The following is a 25,424-nucleotide window of genomic DNA, read 5'->3' as shown; positions in this document are numbered from 1 at the left end:
TAGTTGTAGGGAGCTGTGTGATCATTTAGGACGATGGTATGGTCAGCTACGTACTCCCTCACCATCTTTCTGTGAAGATCAGCCCTACTCTGCCGAGACTGGGGACAGGTGACAGTGATTTGCTGGGGTGACATAAAACTGGCAAAGGCCTTGTAAAGCGTACCCCTGCCAGTGCTGGACAAGCTGCCTGCTCGCCTACTCTCCCTCGCTACTTGTCCCGCAGAAGTACGCCCTCTGCCGCTAGTGCTGTCAGAAGGGAAATACTGTTTCAGCTTGTGCACCAGGGCCTGCTGGTATTCATGCATTCTCACACTCCTTTCCTCTCCAGGGATGAGAGTGGAAAGATTTTGCTTGTACCGTGGGTCCAGGAGAGTGAACACCCAGTAATCGGTGCTGGAATAAATTCTTTGAACGCGAGGGTCACGGGATAGGCAGCCTAGCATGAAATCTGCCATATGCGCCAGAGTCCCAACGCGCAAGAATTCACTCCCCTCACTGGCCTGACTGCCCATTTCCTCCTCCAACTCCTCTTCTTCTGCCCATACACGCTGAACAGTGAAGGACTGAACAATGGTCCCCTCTTCTGTCTCGCCAACATTCTCCTCCTCTTCCTCCTCATCCTCCTCCACCTCCTCCGATATGCGCTGAGAAACAGACCTAAGGGTGCTTTGGCTATCAACAAGGGAATCTTCTTCCCCCGTCTCTTGTGACGAGCGCAAAGCTTCCGACTTCATGCTGATCAGAGAGTTTTTCAACAGGCCAAGCAGCGGGATGGTGAGGCTGATGATGGCGGCATCGCCACTGACCATCTGTGTTGACTCCTCAAAGTTACTCAGCACCTGACAGATATCAGACATCCACGTCCACTCCTCATTGTAGACTTGAGGAAGCTGACTGACCTGACTACCAGTTCTGGTGGAAGTTGACATCTGGCAGTCTACAATCGCTCTGCGCTGCTGGTAAACTCTGGATAACATGGTTAATGTTGAATTCCACCTCGTGGGCACGTCGCACAACAGTCGGTGAGCGGGCAGTTGGAGGCGGCGCTGCGCTGCCCTGAGAGTGGCAGCATCTGTGCTGGACTTCCTGAAATGCACACAGGTGCGGCGCACCTTCGTGAGCAAATCAGACAGATTGGGGTATGTCTTGAGGAAACGCTGAACTATGAGATTTAACACATGGGCCAGGCATGGCACATGTGTCAGTCTGCCGAGTTGCAGAGCCGCTACCGACTGATGGCGCCATGCCCACGGATGGTAATTCGGAGGAGGAGGTGGAGGAGGGGTGGGAGGAGGAGGAGGCATAGTAGGCCTTTGAGACCTGGACCGAGGTAGGCCCCGCAATCCTCGGCGTCGGCAGTATATGACCAGCCCCAGGGTCAGACTCGGTACCAGCCTCCACCAAGTTAACCCAATGTGCCGTGAGCGGTATATAGTGGCCCTGCCCGGCAGCACTCGTCCACGTGTCCGTGGTCAGGTGGACCTTGTCAGAAACTGCGTTGGTCAGGGCACGGATGATGTTCTCTGACACGTGCTTGTGCAGGGCTGGGAAGGCACATCGGGAAAAGTAGTGGCGGCTGGGGACCGAATACCGAGGGACGGCCGCCGCCATGAGGTTTCGAAAGGCCTTGGTCTCTACCAGCCTATAGGGCAGCATCTCCAGGCTAAGCAATTTGGAGATGTGGACGTTGAGGGCTTGGGAATGTGGGTGGGTTGCACTATACTTCCTTTTGTGCTCCAGCGTCTGGGGTATGGAGAGCTGAACGCTGGTGGATCGTGGAGGCGAAGATGGGTTTTTCGCACGGGAGGTGTTTGGGCCGGGGTCCTGGGCAGGGGGCTGACTAGCAGATGACACAGGGGAAGGAGCAGTGTTGTGCCCGGCCGGAGGTGAACGGGCTTGGTGCCATTGAGTAGGGTGTTTAGCATTCATATGCCTGCGCATACTGGGGGTAGTTAAGCTAGTAGTTGTGGAACCCCTGCTGATCCTGGTTTGGCACAGGTTGCACACCACAGTCCGTCGGTCATCCGGTGTTTCTTTAAAGAACCTCCAGACTTCTGAAAATCTAGCCCTCGACACGGGAGCTTGACTACGGGAAACATTTGGCGCTGATGCACCAGCTCTGGCCCTGCCTCTCCGTCTGGCCCCACCACTGCCTCTTCCAACCTGTTCTGCTATAGGACTCGCCTCCGTCTCAGAAGCACTGTGTTCACCCGGCCTATCAACCCAGCTTGGGTCTGTCACCTCATCATCCTCCGATCCCTCAGTCTGCTCCCCCCTCGGACTTCCTGCCCTGACAACAACTTCACCACTGTCTGACAACCGTGTCTCCTCATCGTCCGACACCTCTTTACACACTTCTTCCACTACGTCAATAATGTCATCATCACCCACAGACTGCGATTGGTGGAAAACCTGGGCATCGAAAAATAGCTCAGCAGCAACCGGACAAGTGGTTTGTGACTGTGGGAAGGGTCCAGAAAACAGTTGCTCAGAGTATGCCGGTTCAAATGCCAAATTTTGCTGGGAGGGGGCAGACTGGGGGGAAGGAGGCTGAGGTGGAGGAGCCGTTGGGGTTCTCCTATGGCTATTTTCTAGCCTACACTGAAAGCACACTGCTTTGCCAGATTACTTTGAGTTATAAAAAGAAATAAACGTAAAAAAAAATAAATCAGCAGACTCTGCCTAATTCAAATCAAACCCCTAATAAATTGTCCCACTTCGGTGTTTAAGGTGGATATGTGTGTCACTAAGAGCTAAACACAACGGTAGCAAGTCTCCCTGCAAATTACTCACAATATGGTACTAGCTGCACTACTAATGGCAGCAAGCCCAGCCACAGGCAAATAAAAAAAAAGTAAAATAAAACGTTATTGTAGCCCTAAGAAGGGCTGTTGGGTTCTTGTAGAATCACTCCTGCCTAACACTATTCTAATAGAACACCCTAACGCTTTCCCTGACCAGCAGCAGCTCTCTCCCTAGCGGCATCCAGACAGAATGATCCGAGCAGCGCGGGCAGGGGCTAGTCTATTCCAGGGTCACCTGATCTGGCCAGCCAACCACTGCTATCGACGTGTAAGCGTACCACGTCATGCTGGGTGGAGTGCAGAGTCTCCAGGCTTGTGATTGGCTCTGTTTCTGGTCGCCAAAAATCACAACGGCGGGAGATGCCATTTTCTCGAGCGGGCGAAGTATTCGTCCGAGCAACGAGCAGTTTCGAGTACGCTAATGCTCGAACGAGCATCAAGCTCGGACGAGTATGTTCGCTCATCTCTAGTCCTGACACGTGTAAAGGATTTCTGTAAAATTATACTTTTTTATGGGGATTGTTTCATCTTTTATCCCTTGTGGCTTAAAAAAATTTGGGGTAAAAGTAACTTTTTGGAGAACATTTTAATCTTTTTCCTTTTAGGGGCCCCAATTGAATCAAACACCTGTCGGGCAAAATACACAAATTACACCTTGGGTGTTCTTACACCAAGGGGTGTACTTTCCAAAATGGTGTCACTTGTTGGGGTTTTCCTCTGTTTCGGTACCATTATGGCTCTCCAAATGCATCCTGACACATGAAAACTTTTTCAGCCATATTTTGTCCTCTAAAAACAAAAAAACGCTCTTTCCCTTCCAAGTGCCCCCCTGTGCCTGTACAGCAGGATACAGTGACAAAATGGGTATTGGCATACTCAGGAGGAATTGCACTAAACATTGTAAATGCATTTACCTTTTTAACTCATTGTGAAGGTGCAAATTTTAGTGTTATATGAAAGGGAAATGACAGAAATGTAATTTTATCTTACAATATGGCTTAAAAAAATTTGGGGTAAAAGTAACTTTTTGGAGAACATTTTAATCTTTTTCCTTTTAGGGGCCCCAATTGAATCAAACACCTGTCGGGCAAAATACACAAATTACACCTTGGGTGTTCTTACACCAAGGGGTGTACTTTCCAAAATGGTGTCACTTGTTGGGGTTTTCCTCTGTTTCGGTACCATTATGGCTCTCCAAATGCATCCTGACACATGAAAACTTTTTCAGCCATATTTTGTCCTCGAAAAACAAAAAAACGCTCTTTCCCTTCCAAGTGCCCCCCTGTGCCTGTACAGCAGGATACAGTGACAAAATGGGTATTGGCATACTCAGGAGGAATTGCACTAAACATTGTAAATGCATTTACCTTTTTAACTCATTGTGAAGGTGCAAATTTTAGTGTTATATGAAAGGGAAATGACAGAAATGTAATTTTATCTTACAATATATTCATTTATTTTTCATCCTCATGAAACGCTCAAAGGGGTAACAAACCTCCCAAAGGTTGTTTTGTATATTTTTCTAAAATGGTGTAATTTGTGGGGGTTTTCTGTCATGTAGGCCTTTATAAAGTCACTTCTAACTAAATTGGCACTCCAAAAGTAGGTGTTGATGATTTTTGTGAAAATCGGAAAAAATCACACCTAACGGTATAAGCCTCCTAAATCCTAAAAAAAGGAAAGGATGTTTGAAAAATGATGCCAAGTTAAAGCAGACATATGGGAAATGTTAGTTATCAAACAATTTTTGAACTTTGTACATGAATGTCTGCACTGCACTGTACATGCTCATTAGTGAAGCTGCTCTGCTATTGATCAGAGGAACCAGGCACTGGGATGGAATGTCTGCACCCAGATTAGAACTGCGAGAGTGACTAGGAAACCAGGGCTTTGGAGTCCATTTTGGTGGAGATGACTTTACCTAGCTCCCTGCCTAGTTGTCCCCTGGGTGGGGTCAACGTTGCTCAATGTAAGTGCCCCCCTCCACAAACAGGCCGTCTTCCTCGATTTTGAATTAAAAACCCCTCCCACCTCCCTCAGCTACATTGCTTCTTGCCTCCACCTCCCTGCACACTCTCGTGGAAAAATTGCATGAAAAATTTGTATCACATATTCCTGTGGTTTTGTGTACAGTTGTAACATGTTGTTTAAAAGTAAACTTTGTCTTGCAGATGGCTGGATCCATACCTCTTACCACATGCTTGTCACCCGCAGTGTATCGTATGGTTTGTTTGCTTGGAAATGAGATTCAAGAGAACGTGGACATAGCAAGTCTCTTAGACAAAGAAAATGAAGTGTGCTGGGGCCGAATCTGTGAGAAAGTGGCATATCAGTCCTCAGGTTAGTTATACACTACCCTTGGCCATAATTTAGCACTTGGACAGATCCAGGAGGCTATGTAGTCAATCAGTCTAGAGATGTCATATTTAATGGATTTGTTCTTGTATCTCACATATGATACAAAAAATTTAGCCCTTAGGCCCATTTCACATTTGTATCTGGGCATTGTATTACACTCTCCATTTAACAAGAGCAAAACGGAAAATAAAAATGGAAGGTCTTCTGCTCTCCTTTCGTTCCTTTCAGATTTGAATGGACTTTCCGTTATTGGCATCCATTATTAATAGCTGAAAAAAAGATGTGGGCTGCCGCGCTACTTTTCTGCTATTAAAGAGGTTTTCCCACAAAGAAAAGTTAATGTTAAAGATGACCATAAGGGTCTTTGGATACACAAGGCTTTAACAGTCCCCGTCAGCGTTGTAAGGTGATTTCCAAATTATATGAGTCTTTGTTTCCAGTGCTGGAATGGAATGAATAACACAGAAAAGACACACTGACCTTACTGAAGATCAACTCAAGACTGTGTTTATTTTTGCCACTGAGACACTTATATAGAAAATCATAAGACACTTTGCACGGCGTGAAAGTACACAAACCGGCAATATCATTGGGTGGTTTGACCCCGGAAATGCAAGCACACAAAATGCCCAGGAGCTCTCCTGATATCCTTCCCCTAGGTGGTGCTAGCTAGCGATAAGTCTTTGTGTTTTCTACCTTACTTTGTTTGAATAAAAAAACCCCACCCAAACTTTAGTTTTCACTAGACAAATTATGTGAAATGAATACTGAGTCTTTAAAATGGCGAACAGTGAGCAACCTGGCGTCCAAGACCAATTCGATCTCCTTAACATTTCCCCCTTTTGAGTCTTGCATGGCTTGTAACTCTGTCCTGAGTGACCTCCTCAAACTCCAGGTACATTCAGGGAGGCTAGCCCCTTTGCCTGCTGGACTTCACCAGATTCACGGGAGGCCAGTCACTCAAGGGTTACAGGTCTGCATATTCAAATCACATAACTGAGTTTCCATAGTTCACAGGTCACAGTAACAGGCTGGTTCATCAAAAAGGAGGTATCCTCCACTCCGGGCACTTCTCCTCTCGTGGTTCTTGCCATTCTTGGCATCTGGGACATGGTGGACTCGATGAGGGGGCCCACACAACACGCAATAAATGACAAGTGCAAAATCACAATCCCCAATATCACCCCCACCCCAGTCCCCCGACCACAAAGTCAAGGACAAAGTGTTCACTCCAGAGTTTTTCTTGAGTTCCCTGAACAGTCCTTCAATCTTTTCAAGGGCATGGGTAATGGATCCATAGGGGGCGGTGTCATTCAGGATGTACATGCAACAAGCTTCTCCCACCATCTCACAGGCTCCTCCCTTCTCATCAATGATCATGTCCAAAGCAGCTGTTCTGGAACGCCATGATGGAGGTTGCGTTCAGCTGTTCAGCGACACCTCCAAAAGCATCTCTGATATAATTCACAAATCTCTACAATCTCTACAATAACCACAGTTAACCCAATCAACATTTTTGTTCATGGCTATCTGGAGGATAATGGACTCTAGACCTGACCATATCTGATTGTGGGCCTTGATTGTGGGCCTTGAACAAAGGGTCCCCCCTTTGTACTCCTACTGTATCTATAAAGTTGTCATCTAAGTGCTTCTCTCTTAGACCTCCCAAATCCCTTGGGATTCTCTACCTTTTCTTCATGTATCCGATCAAACTTATCCTTGGGGATGACGAGGAAGGAATGCATTTTATCACAGCATACTCACCTTCCCAGCCTAAAGACAGGCTTGACCTGACTCTTCTATCCCCACAAATCCAGTACATATCAGACACTGCTAATACATGGTTACTTGTCCTGTCGATGTTAAAGAAGGTCATTGTCTTATTGCACAAAACGTAGGTAAAGTCTCCTACCCTGGGGGCATTCTGGTCCGCCCTATAGATACATAGATGGTCATGGTTGGGGTGTCCCTGAGCATACAGTCAGTCAGAAGTTACCAGCTAGCAAGAAGAATAAGTAAGTTTGCAATAGAAAGCATGGAAGCATGGTGGCTTCCCTCTATAGTACAAGGTTTTGACTTTTGGAAACTGGAAAAAGGATTTCAGAGGAGTTACTGACTCCGCAATCTCCCACAATAGCCACCAAGTCACACAGTCAGCAAATGTCAGTGCTCAGCTCCTTAAGAAGAAAGCATTCAGTCTCAATTAGTGGTCTCACCACCTGTACGCAGGTTAGAAATGGAAGATTCCCCTGGTTTGCTGCTTTTTTTCTCAGTTTCCTTCCACTGGAACCGATTGCAATCCTCGTGTCTCCTTCGTGTCCGTGGTGTACTGCAGGTCCTCTGTCAGGAAATGTATGGAGAAATAGTACAGGCTTCCAGGGTAAAGGAAGAGTTTTTATTGTATATACTTACAAAGTATAAGTTAAAATTGCGTGTTTCAGTAAAAACATTGCGCGTCAAACACCTGCCCCGCACGATTTTAACTTATACTTTGTAAGTATATACAATAAAAACTCTTCCTTTACCTTGGAAGCTTGCACTATTTCTCCAGTGCAGCTGCAGTACACCACGGACACGAAGGTGACACGAGGACTGCAATCGGATCCAGTGGAAGGAAACGGAGAGAAAAGCAGCAAACCTGGGATATCTTCCATTTCCATTTCGTCCCCCATGACGGCCCCCTGGAGGTTGCTTCCCCTTCCTCTGTAGGGACAGGAAATTGAGAGTATTAAAAGGCCCTCCCCCAACCTCCCACCAGTGTTTTCCTGTCCCTACAGGGGATAGGGTTGAGAGTAAATCCTCTCTCTCTCCTCCGGGGGGGGGGGGGGTGAGGTATGGATCTCGTACCTCTCGGGGTGCTTGTCCTCCCCAGCGCTCCCTCGTCCGAGCTCCTGGCTCCACTTGGGGTCTCCAGTGCTGGGCTGCCATTTGTGGCGTGCCGGCGGCCATACGACTCCTTCTGGGGTCCACACAATCCGCCTATTCGCGCGATGCCCCACTTCCGGTGACCGGAAGTGACGTCGCGGAGACCTCAGCGCAGGAAGTGGGGCAGCCTGGGAGACGGGCTGCCACTGATGACGTCAGACGCCGGAAGGTGAGTATTTAGAGGCGTGCAGTGTAGTTTCACTTCTGCTGAGGTCTCCATGGAGCTGGACAACATGGCGGATGTGGCTGAGACGCGATCCCTAACCCTGGGTTCCGTGAGTAAACGCTTTGGAATGTGTGGGAATTATTTCCTTGTCTATTGCCATTATTTGGGGTCTCTTATAGGGGTCTTTACTGATGTAGTTCTCCCTATCTTCTTAAATTAACAGGAGAAAGATCTCCCAAAAGAAAGGGAAAGAGACAAACCCAAAGAGAAGGTGCCAGATAAGGATAGGCCTAAAAAGGCTCCTTCTAAGCGTTGCCAAATTTGTAATGCAAAATTAGATGCCTCATATAAGAAGAGCCTGTGTAAAGAATGTTTAGATAAAATCCTTAAGGAAGAGAAACCCTCATTTTTGGATGAGTTAAGAACCATTATGAGGGAAGAAATTAAGGCCTCTAAAGGGCCACCCTTGAAAAAGCCCTGAATTAGTCCTGAATACGTAGAGGATGATGAACAGCCTTCATGCTCATACGAGATAGAGTCAGAAGACCAGGATGTCTTTTCACAACCTCAGGTTGTTAATGACCCCAAATTTTTGTTTGCCAATGAAGATTTGGATAGCTTAATAAAGGCCTTAAGGGATACCCTAAGAATTGAGGATAAAGTAGAAGAAAAATCCATGGTAGATGAACTATTCGGGGGACTGAGACAGAAGAAAACGAGGTTGTTTCCAGTTATCGAAAATTTAAAGGGTCTTGTGGTAGATGAGTGGAGAGAACCAGAGAGACGGTTAATTGTCCCTAAAGACTTTAAAAATCGCTTACTGTTTGACCCAGAAGAGACCAAATTGTGGGAGAACGTACCCAAAGTAGACATTCCTATTACCAAAGTTGTAAAAAAGACGGATTTACCGTTTGAGGATTCCACGCAACTTAAAGATGCTATGGACAGGAAATCGGATTGTCTACTTAAAAAACTTTGGGAGTCTTCTATGACTACAATCAAAACAAACATTGCGGCAACCTCCGTATCCCGCACTCTCCTATTCTGGTTAGGGGGTTTAGAAGACCATCTCAGGGAAGGCACCCCTAGAGAAGAAATTTTAGATTCATTGCCTTTACTTAAATCTGCTACTGCCTTTTTAGCTGATGCCTCAGCTGAATCTATTCGTTTTGCCTCAAAGGATGCCGCCCTCTCAAATGCCACCAGAAGGGCCCTCTGGTTAAAACAATGGTCCGGGGACATTCGTTCTAAAGCAAAACTTTGCAGCCTTCCCTTTTCAGGTGAATTGTTTGGATCTGAGCTAGATGAGATTCTTGACAAAGCTGCGGATAAGAAGAAAGGTTTTCCTGAACCTAGACCTACACCAAAAAAGCAGTTTTTTCGTGGCTTTAGAGCAAACAAAGACCAACCAAAGAATAAGGGGAGATCTTCCTGGAGACAAGGCTTCTGGAATAGTTCCAGGGGAGGAAAAAACAAGCCATTCCTGTTCAGTTCCTCAAACAAACCAGAAAAGAAGCAATGACGCCAGGGTGGGGGGAAGGTTGAAGGACTTTCTCCCCCAGTGGAAGAACATAAAAAACAACAGGTGGGTGACTTCCATTATCCAAGATGGTTACCGTATAGAATTTATGTCTTCTCCTCCTCATCGGTTTTTTCTGTCCAGGCAATCCTCAGGAAGTCTGACACATCATCTTTGGGAGCAAGTGTCTACCCTGCAGAAGCTGGAGGTGGTTTGTCCAGTCCCCCCAGAAGAAAAAGGTACGGGTCATTACTCCCCCCTTTTCCTAATAAAGAAGCCAAATGGGTCTTACAGGTTAATTTTATAAATTTAAAATTTCTGAACAAGTGGGTGACGTATATCAAGTTCAAGATGGAGTTTATAAAATCTACTACTCCCTTAATAAACCGCAGTGCATTTTTGTGTATTCTGGATCTGAGAGATGCATACTATCATATTCCCATTCATGCGGATTCCCAAAAGTTTTTGCGTTTTGCAGTGGTTTCTTCTTCGGGAGAAGAATCTCATTTTCAATTTACAGCTTTACCATTTGGTCTTTCTTCAGCTCCCCGAGTCTTTACCAAAGTTATGGCGGAAGTGGTCAAATACTTAAGGACCGAAGAAGTCCTAGTGGTCCCATACCTGGACGATTTCTTACTTGTGGGAGACTCGGTAAGCCATCTAGAAAAACAGAAGAAGGTGACAATAGAAGTTCTTCAGGAATTGGGCTGGATTATAAATTTGGAAAAATCCGATCTGACTCCCAGTCCTATAAAAGAATTTTTGGGAGTATCCTTAAATTCATTAACCCAGACTTCTTATCTTCCACAGGAGAAAGTAGACAGATTACTTCTGAAAATCAAGGACTTCCAGAAGAGGAAATACATCTCGATATGAGCAGCGATGAGTCTTCTGGGGTCCATGACCTCCTGCATTCAATGTGTAGCCTGGTGCCAGATCCATACAAGACCTCTCCAGTCCTGGATCCTGTCAAAATGGGACAAAGACTACCATCACCTGAATTTACGATTGGAGATTCCTTCAGCAGTAAAAAAATCCTTAAACTGGTGGAAGGATCTCGATCACCTTCAAAAAGGTGTGAACTGGGTTCTCTGGCCAATAACCCAGATCCAGACAGATGCCAGCACCTCAGGTTGGGGAGCTCTTCTTCCAGGGAAGTACGTTCAGGGCCTCTGGTCCCATTCAATGACTCGTGCATCCTCAAACGAAAGGGAGCTGAAAGCCGTCCTAAAAACCCTGAAAGCTTGTACCAAGGATCTAAAAGGGAAGCACCTAAAAATCTTCTCCGACAATACAACTACGGTTGCATATTTAAAGAGACAGGGCGGAACAAGGTCAAAAAAACTTCAGACCATCTCCCAGGAAATATTTTCTTGGGCAGAAGAGAATGCTCTTTCAATTTCAGCAGTCCATCTGAAAGGCTCAGAGAACGAGGTAGCGGACTACCTCAGCAGGACACCTATTCTCCCTCACGAATGGAGCCTGAAATCCGAAATCTTCCAGGAGATTGTCCTCAGATGGGGAAACCCTGCCATCGATCTCTTTGCATCCAGGACAAATTCAAAAGTCAAGAAATTCTATTCCCTAAATCCAAAGGAAGTTCCTTGGGGTCTGGATGCCTTCTCCCAGCCTTGGGATCAGGATCTCCTCTACGCATTCCCTCCAGTTCCTCTGATCAACAGAGTTCTCCAGAAATTAGTATCCAGTCCGGCCAAGCTGATTCTAGTTGTTCCGTTTTGGCCAAAGAAAAGCTGGTTTCCGCTTCTACAAAAGCTGGCTCTAGACCTTCCTTTCATCCTTCCCAAGATTCCAGACCTCTTGCACCAGGGACCAGTCTTACACCAGAACCCAGGGTTCCTGAATCTATCAGCCTGGATCCTGAAAGCGCCTTCCTGAACACAAAAAACTCTCCTTTAAGGTAATAAAGAGACTTTGAGGAATAGTAGGAAGCCTGTGACCCACGCTATCTATCTTAAGATATGGAAAAAATTTTGTGCCTGGTGTAAAGATCAACCTAACCAAGATTCTCCCAATATTTGCCAGGTTCTTGATTTCCTGCAGGAGGGTTTCGACAAAGGTTTACGGCCTAGTACCCTGAGAGTCTAGGTGTCAGCTTTAAGCGCATATTTTGATACAGCACTTGCGGAACACAGGTGGGTAAAGAGATTCTTTCAGGCCTGTACCCGCTTAAGACCTACTGTAAAGGAATCTTCCCCTCAGTGGGACCTTTCCTTGGTCTTAGATGCGTTAACCTCAGATCCCTTTGAACCCAATGAGTCAAATAATTTACATTTTTTAACGCTTAAAACGCTTAAAGCGTTTTTAGTTGCCATCACATCCGCTAGAAGGATAGGGGAACTCCAGGCCTTGTCGATTTGTGAACCTTACCTGTCAGTTTCTGAGGATAGAATTACTCTCAGACTTGATAGAAATTTTCTTCCTAAAGTTGTTTCTAACTTTCACAGGAGTCAGGAGATCGTATTGCCATCTTTCTGTCGTCAGCCTAAGAATGCTACGGAGGAGAAATGGCATCTCCTAGACGTAAGATGCTCAGTACTTAGATACTTAGAGGTCTCAAGTCCCTGGAGGAAGGACTCAAACCTTTTTGTTCAATTTGCAGGAAAAAATAAGGGAAGAAAGGCCTCTAAGTCAACTATTGGCCGGTGGATCACAAATACGGTCAGGGAATGCTACAGTCTCAAAGGTGTTCCTGTTCCTATGAAGTTAAGGGCTCACTCTACCCGAGCAGTCTCCACATCGTGGGCGGAGAGAGGGGGAGCCTCCATTGATGAAATTTGCAGAGCAGCCACTTGGAGTTCAAATTCCACCTTTGTTAACCATTATCGACTGAATATAGCCATGGCAAAAGATCTGGCCTTCGGCCGTAAAGTCCTACAAGCCGTGGTCCCTCCCTAACTGGGGATAATTTGGTATGTCTCCAGGGGGCCGTCATGGGGGACGAAATGGAAAAAAGGAATTAGTCCTCACCGGTAATTCGATTTCCATAAGTCCACCTATTATTTCCCTCCCTTGTTATTTTTGTTGGTTTCTTCTTGTAAATACTGTATGTGAATATAACATGCAAAATAAAATTGAGTTGAAGCCTATACCGGTGTAGTGATTTGGTATACACTGGTGGGAGGTTGGGGGAGGGCCTTTTAATACTCTCAATTTCCTGTCCCTACAGAGGAAGGGGAAGCAACCTCCAGGGGGCCGTCATGGTGGACTTATGGAAATCGAATTACCGGTGAGGACTAATTCCTTTTTTCTAACCTGGGTACAGGTGGTGAGACCACTCATTAAGACTGAATGTTTTCTTCTTAAGGAGTTAAGCACTGACATTTGCTGACTTCACAGATTTGGAGTTGGTCAGCAGGACCTGGAAAGGACTGATGTAGCAAGGCTCCAGACTCTCTCTCTGGTGTTTCTCTTTACCAACAACGCCAGGTTTCAGGGTATGTGTCCTGAGGTCTCTGTCAGGATCTGAAATGGAATCGGAAACACTTTTGTGCCTTTTTAGGCCTGGCTCAACTGTATGGTATATTCCACCTTGTTTCCTGCCATCACCTATAGGGTCTGTGGGAAGTAGAGGCCTAGTCTGGGTGCACAGCCAAAAAGTACTTCAAAGGGGGCAATCCCGTCTTTCTGTTGAGGGTGGTCCTGACTGAATAGAGGGCAGTAGGAAGGCACTTGGGACATGGTTTCCCTGTTTCTTCCATGGCTTCCTGGATCTCTAACTTGTGCCGTTTTGTCTTTCAATCCCACAACCAGCTTGGGGAGGGTAAGGGGTGTGTAGGGCTTGTTCTACACACAGGAGGGACAAGGTTTCAGTCTTTACCTGTGAAGTGGGTTCTATGCCCGGACCCTATGGTCTCTGGGAGTCCAAACCTGCAGAAAATCTCTCTCACAGGCTTCTTGGCTGCAGCTCTGGCAGTAGCCTTGGTTGTGGGAAAAGCTTCTGGCCACCCTGGAAAGATATTAATGCACACAAGCATGTATTCCTATGTACCACTTTTTAGTAGTTTAATAAAATCCATCTGCAGTCTCTGGAAGTGATAAAGTGGCTTGTGTGTCACCTTTTGTGGGGTCTTTACCACCTTACCTGGGTTGTGGCGGGCACAGACTATACAGGCTTTCACTAGTCTTATGACAGGAGAAGAAACCACTGGCTGGTTTATGAGCACTAGGATGGCCATTTTGGATATGTGTGGCTACTTGACTTACTGTTGGGTGCAGGGATCTGGGCAGGCACACTCCCTCTCCCAGCATCCAGGTCCCATCGACATCTGCGCTCTAGCTTTCCTCCACTCCTCCTTCTCTTCTGACACTCGGGCCACCAGGGACTGGAACACCTGTAGATTAAACTTTTCAGTCTCAGTACTCACATTTGAGACTACCGGACAGTCTCTGGGTTCCATCTGTGCAGCTGCCTCCACCACCCTGTCGGCCACATCATTGCCCTTGACTTGTGGGGTTACCCAGTTGTGTGTGCTTTCACTTTTATTATCCCCATCTCTTGTGGAAGTAAGAGAGCATCCATGAACTCTTTAATAAGCATGTCATGCTTAAAGCGGGTCCCTGCAAAGGTGAGGAAATCTCTTGACTTCCGTTTGGGTTCATAGTCGTGTTTAGACCCGAAAACTATACCTTGAGTATAGATGTTTTCCCTTTTACCTTCCGCCAGCTGTAGCGCATCCTTGAATGCGGTCAACTCCACCTCCTGCGCTGTCTTGTGTGAGGGGGGTGGTTCTGCTTTTACTACCTCATGTGCACCACTAACCACTCTATATCCAGTGTAGAACTATCTGTCTTCTCCTGCAGACCTGGAGCCATATATGAGAAAAAGTTCAACATGTGGGTTAAGCACCCTACTCTCTGAATCCTGTAAAACTGGCAACAGAATGGCAAGATTCAGAGCTGTGCACCTTGTCAGTGTGACGTTCTGGGGCATCAGGAGTGCACACTGGAGTCTGAGCTGTCTGGGCATTGTTCTGATGCTCAGGGTGAGGGGACTGTGCAAGTCATGTGGGCTTTGCACAGTAACTGAGTGATCTAGGATCAATTCACTGGCTTTGCTGAGCAGATAGCTGGCTGCAGCTACTGACACATGAGGGGCTCCCCTCACGACTGAGTCTAACCAGGCTTAAAAGTGGGCCACTGGGGAAGCCACCATGTTCCTGGCTAGGACATCTGTGGGATGGCCGGGATACTCGGTGCAAAAAAAAAGGTTTGGTGTGCCTAGGGTCGGGGCAGACAGGATTTGCCAGCTTAAGGCTGTGGAATGCTTCAATTTCCTCTTGACTAAGGGCAAATGTGGAAGAGGCAATGCAGTCATAACGGGGCAGCATTAGGCTAGAGGCAACAGACCTTATCCCAGGCCTGCAGTAGCTGGCCAGTCTTAGAAACATGTCAAGAGGCTTAGGGCATCAGGACAGGGGCATATTCTTGACTGCCAGCTTTCTTTCCTCTGTCAGGTGTCTACCTGTGGCTGAGAAGCAGTGACCTAGGAAGACCACCTTCTCCTGGCAGTATTGGAGTTTGTCTCCGGAAGCTTTGCAACCCTTCTGGAACAGAAAAAACATAGTCAATAGATTCATCCTGACAAACCTGTAAATGTAGGCACATAACAGTAGGTAATGCACATACTGTAAAAGAACAACATCCAGTAAGGGGCTAGTCTGCCAGTCTACTCCCTGTAGGGCTATGGAGTATGGAGTACTGGCTGGTGGAGTCCCCCCCCCCCCCCTTGTGGGAATATGCACCAGGTGTACTGGAATACTAAATTGGTAAAGGTAAATAGGTACTGGCAATCTCCAATTAGGGGCACAGAGAAGAGAACATTTGCCGAATCAATAATAGTGAAGAATGTGGCGTTCTCTAGGACTGCTGCCAGTGAGGTATGTAGTTTAGGGACCACCGGTAATAGCTTCAGTACACTCATTGACAGCTCGGAGGTCATGGACCATTCTACATGTATCCGGCTGTCCTTTCTGTTTTTTTTCTTGACTGGGAACAGGTTAATCATCACTGGGCTAATGGGGGAGGAGTCCCACATCTGGGCTCTCACGGGACCAGAACTTCTCTCAGTCTCACTTTGGCAGTGGAGTAAAAAATGGAAAAAACGGGAGAAAGAAGCTATACTATATGTAATAGGCCAAATCGTATCTACAATAGTGATAAATTGAAGCTATACTATATGTAATAGGCCAAATCGTATCTACAATAGTGATAAATTGCTGAAAATAATCTGAATTGAAAAGCTTTTATTATTTAAAACAACAAACAGTGATAAAGTTAAATGTCTAGGTAATACTTTTCAGTTATAAAAACCTTCTTCAGACCAAAATAGACAGATAATACATCTGGCAGATAACCTGTGTAGATAGATAAAAGAATAGTTTCTTAGAATAACTGAAATTACATTATATGAATAGTTTGAAAGCAAGGGAGAATAATGCAATATGATGTAAGGAATGAGCTTCCTCTGCCCCAGAAACACATGGGGGCACAATACACTCTGAGCTTCAGTTACTCAGAGAACTTCAGGCCCTTCCTATAAGACAAACATTTGACTCCTGGACTAATAGGATAGAAGCCTCTCGCCAACAAGTCCTGAAAGGTTTTAGAGAGGATTTGGATATGCTTACAACTTGTACTGTGAACACTAAAAATGGAACTGTTGCTTTAAATGATCGTGTCACCGCTCTGGAGCGGGAAGTTGGCAGTTCCAGGTTACATATGCAGCAACTGACACTCCTCCTAGATGACCAGGAAAATCGGGGCAGGAGAAACAATGTCCACTTAAAAGGTCTCCTAACGAAAACTTAGCGGAGAGGGTGATGCTTATCTTCAGCAATCTACTATTAATTGACTGCATTCACACAGTATCTAAGATATCAAACACTGTCACTCCCAGGGAAGTCTTGTGCCATTTACATTACTTTACTGATAAAAAAAATATTATAAGGGCTGCTTGGTCCGTGGTCTCTGTTCAAATGGAAGAAACTGGGATACATAACTATCCAGATGTTTCGTCCCCAAACATGAGACGCTTATTTCAACCACTGTTGCTTATTCCATTTTATGGCACTGTTTAAAGTTCCTAACTGGCTTACTGTAGGTCTGGCTCATGACAAGAAGACAAGGGGATCCCCTGAGACGAAGGTGCTCCTCCACTACGACTGCAACGTATTTCATCGGCCCAGCTTATAAGGATGAGGGTATCTCGCTGGTACCAGACTTGTTCTCAGCCTTACCGACAGAGGCCTAGAATCAGCAGAAGCATCTGAGAAATTGGTGCACACTGCTGCCTGTTACAACGAACTAGATTGTTTTGGATCGTGATTTGTCTGGCTCCTCATCGTTAGGCCTATGTTCATTCTAAGTGGAACTTTCTTGATTTTTATTATTGCTTGTATTACTTCATGGTTCTTTGCCCTTTACATGCATTAGCTATTTAGCATTGTATAGTATGTGTTGTGGGGCGGGGACCTGCGTCTATGTCACATTGATACAGGACACTTCCATATATTCCCTTTCTGAGGATAACGAAATTTGATGTACAATATTACTGCATCTATTACTTTACATTGTCCATAGTGTTAGTCTTGCTTATTACAGAGTGTATTTGATAGGGAGATCCGTTCACTCTGTTGCAGCAATATAATTTAGTTATGTGTCATGGACGAAAATGTTTGTGGCATTGATGTCATGTACATGCAGATTTCCTAATGTCCAGCTCATTCAGTCTCTCGCACTTGGGGTGGTGATCAGTGATCTGTTTCTTTTTGTAGCAATGTTTATGTTCTGTACCTCCCACTCTTGTTATTGCATATAGTGCAGAGTAGTGACTGCATCCAGGACGAGAGAGTTAAGATGCTATTAGACTGTTTATTATATTCATAATTGATGCCTGTTGGTCAACAAGCTCCGCTTCGCTTCTTCTACGTTCCCCAATTATATCTGTTATAGGTGTTTCCCTAGTGTATCCACCTGGGAATTAGGGGTATTCCCCCATTATAGCCACTTTCCTCTAGATCATTTTCAACTTTTTTCTCTCCACCTCTTGGTCCCCTTCCCATCATCTCTAGGTACAATGGGAATATATAGACTCTTGTAGTGACTCTGAAAGTTGAGCGATTTTGGTAAAAGGTAGAAAAGCAGACAGTGTGAATACTTATGCCTCCATTGGTGGTTGAAAAATTCACAGAGGAGATAGTAGTAGTTGGTGGAGACTTTAATGTAGCATCAGACTCATTGATTGACACCTCCTCCTGCTCTTCCACACTTACACATGCTAGCCTGCATAGAATAAATGGTCTTTTTCATGAGCCTCAGTTAATTGACACCTGGAGGCTTTTACACCCCTCTGATAAAGATTTTCCATTATAGTTCACTATAATGGAAAATCTTTATCAGAGGGGTGTAAAAGCCTTCAGGTGTCAATTAGCTGACAACCACTTTACATTGGACTGTTTGACAACCACTTTACATTGGACTGTTTGTTCCTACGTCACCATAACCTGGGACTCCTCCGGAGAGCTACCATAGACAGCATTACGTTCTCAGATCATGCTCTGATCTCGATGTTCATTTTGCTCCCAAATCCTGCTGTTTTTCAGTGGCAGTGGAAGCTAAATGCATCCCTTCTGGGGGATCCCCTTGTTGTAAGGGAACTTGGAGACATCATCAAGACCCACTTTGACAGAATTACCATAAAAGACGTCAATTTTTATATCGGACTGTGTACACAAACATATAATTTGCAGCATTCTGATAACACACGGCTGTCGCCATAAGAGAGAGGGGGCTCAGGATCAACTCAAATCTTTAGAGTGCGCTAGCTAAATGCCATAGACATTACTATGAATATAGCAATAAGTGTGGCGGGACTCTGCTTAGAGCACTGCGAGATCAACTATTGCGTACTTCTGTTCAAAATATTTCATCTGCCTAACATCTTAACTATGATATTGCTGTAACCTTCAGAAACTGTTATCAGGTGTAAAATCTGCTTGGTTTTGGGGTGCCAGTTAATATTAACCCCTTCCTGCACCTTGACGTGATACTACGGCATAGGATGCTGGTCGTTCCCGCACCTTGACGTAGTATCACGTCATGGCGATCACCCGGGCTCAGAACCTGAGCCCGGGCGATCGCCGCGGGATCCCGGCGGTACGTGGTAGCCGGGATCCCGCAATAACAGCCAGGATCACGACTATCGCGATCTCAGCTGTTTAACCCTATAGACGCCGCGGTCATTGTGACCACGGCGTCTATGGTGAATCGCTGCGACGATCGGCACCCTCCGTGCAAGGCACGGAGGTGCCGATCGTTGCCTTGGCAACCCTGAAGCCTGATAAAGACCCCAGGGTTGCCTTCACTAGAAGCCTGTTAGGATCGTGCTTACAGCACGATCTAACAGTGCTGATGTCAGCCTATGCAGAATGCTTAGGCTGACTATGTAATATGCTGCAATACATTAGTATTGCAGTATATTACAATGAACAAGTGATCAAATGATCACTTGTTTATGTCCCACCCTGGGACAAAATAAAACAAATAAAAAATAAAAAAAAGTTTTAAAAAAAAGTGCAATTAAAAAAAAAATATATGAAAAAAGAATAAAAGTCCCTTGAAGTCCCATCCCATGCAATAATCCAATAAAACATAAAAAAGTGAAAATCACCCCAAAAAAACACAACATATTGGGCATCACAACCTCCGTTACAACCCGTACAATAAAATCCTCACTGAACCCGTACGGTGAACGGCGTAAAAAAAAAGTGCAAAAATTATGAAATTTTCACATCTGACCTCATAAAAAGCGCCTAAAAAGTAATCAAAAAGTAACATTTACCCCGACATGATATCAAAAATAAGTACAGCTTGTCCCGCAAAAAATAAGCTATAAACCAGCTCTGTAAACAAAAAAATATAAATGTTCTGCCCATTGTTACATGGCGATACAAAAACAAGCAAATTTCTCACTAAATGAGTTCTATATTCTGCAAAACAAGTTAACCATAAAAAAGCCATATAAATGGGGTATCACTGTATGACCCATAGAATAAAGATAGCTCATTATTTTTGTGGTACGGTGAACGTCCGTTGAAAAAAAATGCTAAAAACCATAAACAAGAATTAATGATTTTTTTAACCACCACCAAGAAAGAGGTAATAAAATCTGATCATTAGCTATTGAGCCCCCCGTAAATGATGGACCTGAAAAGTGGATCTCATCCACAAAAAAAATAATCTCCCATATGTCCAAATTACAAAAAAATAAGCATTTTATAGCCTGTAAAATGTGACATTGCAGATCTGCTCTGAATGGCGCTGCTTCCCTTCTATGCCCGGCCGTGCGCCCATACAGCAGCCATCACCACATATGGGGTATCCTCATACTCGGGAGAAATTGGGTATCAAACTTTGTGGCGTTTTTGTCATTTAATACATTGTAACGGTTTAATTTTTGGCCAAAATTAATATATTGTCTAAAAAAATCATAGCTTGTAAATTACACCTCCATATTTTTTTAACCCATGTGAAGCATCTAAAGGGTTAACACACTTCTTAAAGTTGATTTTTTTACACATTGAGGGGTGTAGTTTCTAAAATGGCATGATTTATGGGGTTTTTCTGCTGTTTAGGCCTCTCAAAGTCAGTTAAAGCTGAGGAGGTGCCTCTAAATAAGGGTTTTGGCGATTTTCATAAAAATGAGAAAAATTGCAACCAAAATTCTGAACCTCCTGACAACCTAGAAAAGAGAGAGGATGCATTAAACCCTATACCAATATAAAGCAGACATTCGGGAAATGTTAGTTAGAAAGTTACTTGGGTGCTATGACTATCTGCCTGAAAAGCAGAAAATTTTGTATTTTGAAAATGAATAATTTTAAGAAATTTTTGCCAAATTTCAATTTTTTTCATAACTAAACACAAAAGATATCATCAAAATTTTTCTATTACTTTGAAGTACAATGTGTGACGTTAAAACAATCTCAAAATCCCCTGGTTACCGTATTTTCCGGACTATAGGGCGCACATAAAAGCCTAGGATTTCCTTAGAAATCCAAAGTGCGCCTTATAGTCCGGTGCACCCTATGTATGGTGGAAGGCAGCGGACCCTACTTACATAGGTCCCCGCTACCGGAGACAGCAGATTTCCAGCGGGAACTGCAGACCACGCGGCACGAACAATTTCTGCCGCGTCGGTCTGCAGTTCCCGCTAGAGATCTGCTGTCTCCGGTAGCGGGGATCTATGTAAGTAGGGTCCGCTGCTCTCCTCCACCTGAACAGACCCCCTTCCCCGGAGACCGCTCACCTCTTGCCGCTCTCACCTCCGCTCCGTTTTCTGCCTCGCCCCCGGACCTCCGCCGCGGCTCCGGCCACACTGCGCCTTATAGTCCGGTGCGCCTTATATATGTAATTTTTCCATATATAAGGCGTTTTCTACTAATGCGCTTTATAGTCCGGTGCGCCTAATGGCCCGGAAAATACGGTAAGTTAAAGCGCCACTAAGTTATAACCTCCTATAATGACACAGGGCAAATTTTAAAAATCGGGCCTGGTCCTAAAGGTCTAAAATGGTTTAGACACGAAGGGGTTAAATTAACAACAATATTCAATGGATCTTTATAGGGGATTTATTAAGGGTACAATACAGGGAAATACACAGAGGGTAAACTAACTATGGGATAGAGAGACGGTGGGGAGGAAGTGCTCTAACTAAAGATCTGTATACCATCTTATATACACACACACACGTAGCCCACACACACATCGCCCATCATCCCACCTCCACCACTGATTTGGCCAATCCAATGATGATGTAAAGTCAATATATTCTTATCACACAAACTTGCAGGACAAGTAACTTGAGTCTTTGTTTCCCACAGGATCTGGGAGAATCCCCAGGGGGCAATGACATGCAGCTGTCCTCAGTGTGGTCAGGATGGCCTTAGCCTCCAGGTGTAATAGCACAGTCCATTGTAATTACATGGAGCTGTCTCTACAATCTTTATTAGGGGCAATGTAGGCATTTATGGCTTAGTTCTTTCTCTGTCCACAAAGACCCTTACACTGTCTCAAGCCACATCATGTCATATTTCCAACATCAGGCATTGTACAACCTAGATCAATCGGCATCCCAATAAGCTTGATCGGAACTTAGACATAAGATCTGACCATACTTGGTTGAGTCAGGACTGCCTATATTAAGGGTTGATGAAGCTGAGACCCTAGAAGCCAAAATAACGACCTTGTAGACCTATAGTGTTAGGTATAGGAATCCTAGAGGAGAGACTGGGAGACATTTTCAGCCTCTGGCTAATTTCCCACCTTTCTAAAGGATGCCAAGCATTGGCATCTTTACTTTACTTTACTTTACTCCTACATTCTGCACCAGATAGCTATAGAATTTTTGGCCAGGCACATGGATATCTATAGTGGATAGAAGCAAGAGTTAAGTGCAGTGGCTACTGACTGCCTCTTGTCCTAAATATTTTAGAAATTTTGATAAAGAGTATTATTTGCAAGGATGAGGGGCAGCGTGGTTAAAGTTTTCCCCCTCACTCAAACATATATTTTATACAGTAGGAGAAGCACACATTTGGATATGGATGGACACAGCAGAGGAGTTCCCCATTACCCAGTATCTTAATTGCAATCATATGACCTTAGAATTCATGCATACTTTTATGCTATTAGCATTAATTTTAAAGAAAAAAATAAAAAAATAACAGCATCAATCTGTCCCTTTTCCACAATGAGGCATCGGTTCATTCAGTTTTGATGGCATCGTTGTGCCATCCTAAACATGTTAGCAATATCCTATTTGGTGAATTAATTAGAATACATTTTAACTGCTCCTCAGACTCTGTTATCTAAATGGAGGCTGAGATTCTTGGTGCCACCTCCACGCAATTTGCCGGCCTGCGCACACTATGATGTCTTCATTGTGTGCAATGGCCGGCAGAACGCGTTGACGCGTCTCTGCCGGCTAATACAGCAAGGAGAAGAAAGAAGAGGAGCCGTGCCGATCATCGGCAGGGTGAGTATGTACGTTTTTTTTTTTATTGACTAAGGACATTTTTTGTGCTGAAAAACTCTATTAATGTACACACTGCACCCAATTTCGACAGAAAATAAAATGTAGATATATTTGCTTATTTATCAAACATAAAAAACTGAAACATGGTCATAAGTATTCAGACTCTTTGCTTAGTATTGAGTAGAAGCACCTTTTGAGCTAGTACAGCCATGAGTCGTCTTGGGAATGATGCAACCTTTTTTTTACACCTGGATTTGGGGATCCTCTGCCATTCTCCTTGCAGATCCTCTTCAGTTCCCTCAGGTTGGATGATGGACAGCAATTTTCAAGTCTCTCCAGAGATGCTTATGTCAGTCAAGAATGCTCACAGAGTTGTTCTGAAGCCACTGCTTTGTTATTTTAGCTGTGTGTTTAGGGTCATTGGCCCAGATTTACTTAGGTCCTGACACGACACAAAATTCTGCACTGAAATGGGCATTGCAGTCCTCAGTTGGACCGTGCACCAAATGTAACATGCAAAGAGATGCATATTTGTCTAGTAAATGGTAAACTGCCTCCATGCTTTTCATATTCTGTTTTGTAATCCATCATTGTTATATGGATTTCATATTGTAATGCATTATAAAATGTAAAAACCAATAAAAAAGAATTTACATACAAATAAACATTTAGCATGCAAAGTCTGACAGAAGGGTGACACATGCCCCATGTTAAAGGTGCACTCTGTTGGAGTACTGCAGAGGGCACCAGGTTCATGAAGAATGGATGCCACAAATCATGAATCTGACACTCTCTGCACACTACACAGGCAAACTGCACATAGTGCAGTTTGCGCTGTTTTCAGTAAATGTGGACCATTGTCTTGTTGGAAGTTGAACCTTCAGCCCAGTCTGAGGTCCAGAGAATTCTGGAAAGGTTTTTACCCTGGATATATCTCTGCACTTGGCTGCTTTCATATGTCCCTTAATTGAAACCAGTCATCCTTTCTCTGCAGTAGTAAAATATCCCCATAGCATGATGCTGCCACCACCATGTTTCACTGTTGGGATTGTAATTTGCAGATGATGAGCAGTGCCTGGTTTTCTCAACACACACTACTTAAAATTATCACAAAAAAGTTCAATCTTTGTTTCAGACCAGAGAATTTTATTTGTGTTTTTGTGCAAACTGTGTGTGGCTTGCACCAATGAACTTTCTCCCATCTCCCTATTGCATCTCTGGAGCTCAGCCACAGTGATCTTGGGGTTCCTCGACCTGGATGGCCAGGTCGAAAAATAGTTGTGATCGTTCTAAACTTCTTCCATTTAAAGATTATGGAGGCCCTGTGCTCTTGAGTGAAGGTGTCAATGAAGAAGTCGAACCATTTTTTTCAGAAGGAAACGGACCAACTGTGAATATGAATGTCACATCAAAGGGTTTGAGTACTTATGACCTTGTGATATTTCAGTTTTTCTTATTTTTTGCTAATTAATTAAACATCTACAATTCTGCATGATGGATTCAGAGTGTACATTTATAAAAAAATAACTTTTTTGATATTACTAATTGGCTGCAATAGAAGCAAGAGTGAAAACTCTGAAGGGGTTTGAATACTTTACATACTCACTTTATATCACCCTTTAACATAAATCAAGCAAACTGCCCAAAACACGGGGAGAGATAGGAAATGCCCTATCTTTTCCCTGTGTACGGTGCCACACGTGTGCTTCATCTTATAGCTCCGGGTGACCATTGCCATCTATGGAGGATGTATGTACAGCCGCAAGCTTGCAGCCGTACATATGTGCCCCCGACGGTCGTGTGAATGCAGCCTTAGGTGTGGAGTATTAAAAAGTGTCAGAAAAAAATGCAACTGTGACACAATTGTGGCGCAGAAATATAAAAAATACATGGGAAAGCTTTAGAGACAATTTTTAATTTACTTGGACAAAAGACTGGCATATACACAATAATATATCTGTGCCACTTTGTTCAAACCCTTCATTAAAACCATAATGACACTAAAACGATAAATGACCATTGAGTTTTAGAAAATAGACATTTTCTAGTTTATGAACCACCTTTTTATTTTGAGTTGTTGCAGATTTCAACCATTGCTATTAAATGGGAGAAATCCTCATAAAATCATTATGACCTACAGTTGAATCTCAGGGGCTAAACACCCACCATCTTTGTATGTCTTTGTTTTTCAGGTGAGGAGCTAGACTATTTGGAGAGTGTCAGGAAGCTGGGACCCTTGTGTGGTGCTGTACATGCACATTTCATGTCATTAGCTAATGAAAAGTATGTAGAAGCATTTAATAACTGGTTTCAGTGGACCAACAACTCTGAGGTATGAATTTAGTTTTCTTAGGAACCGTCTCTACAGCACATGCAGTTACTAATGTTTGTAATGTTTTGAAATTAATATTCTTCAGTTGTTCCTTAACGCCCTAAGTTTGTTGAAAAGCCAGGATGGGACCAAGATCTCACTGCATTTGATGAAGATGACATCTTGTCTGGAGCGTGCACTAGGTGATGTGAGTGTCATAATTTACCCCTTAAAGAGGAGCTTTCACCACCTGACACAGGTGGAGATTAGCATATGTACGATCTGCT

The 25,424-nt window shown here is 44.3% G+C and overlaps 1 protein-coding gene across 4 annotated transcripts in view; it reads left to right on the top strand.

Annotated features, from left to right (window-relative positions):
- The window catches only part of LOC140109612 (endoplasmic reticulum membrane-associated RNA degradation protein-like), a 71,313-nt gene that overhangs the window by 15,609 nt on the left and 30,280 nt on the right, over positions 1-25,424 (top strand). For 2 of the 4 annotated variants that reach the window (XM_072132117.1, XM_072132116.1), the window contains exons 1-5: positions 5,008-5,144; positions 8,477-9,838; positions 9,917-10,011; positions 25,019-25,158; positions 25,244-25,345. In XM_072132117.1, coding sequence (XP_071988218.1) covers positions 9,558-9,838; positions 9,917-10,011; positions 25,019-25,158; positions 25,244-25,345 — 618 coding nt within the window. In that variant the 5' untranslated portion in view covers positions 5,008-5,144; positions 8,477-9,557. Of the gene's footprint in view, positions 1-4,975; positions 5,145-8,476; positions 9,839-9,916; positions 10,012-25,018; positions 25,159-25,243; positions 25,346-25,424 lie in introns of those variants that run through there. The other 2 variants (XM_072132118.1, XM_072132119.1) reach the window with 1 other exon arrangement.

Source organism: Engystomops pustulosus, unplaced genomic scaffold (assembly GCF_040894005.1).
Source record: "Engystomops pustulosus unplaced genomic scaffold, aEngPut4.maternal MAT_SCAFFOLD_233, whole genome shotgun sequence".
Taxonomy (NCBI): domain Eukaryota; kingdom Metazoa; phylum Chordata; class Amphibia; order Anura; family Leptodactylidae; genus Engystomops; species Engystomops pustulosus.
The sequence above is the reverse complement of the archived record's forward strand: the minus strand, read 5'-3'. Positions and strand labels throughout refer to the sequence as shown.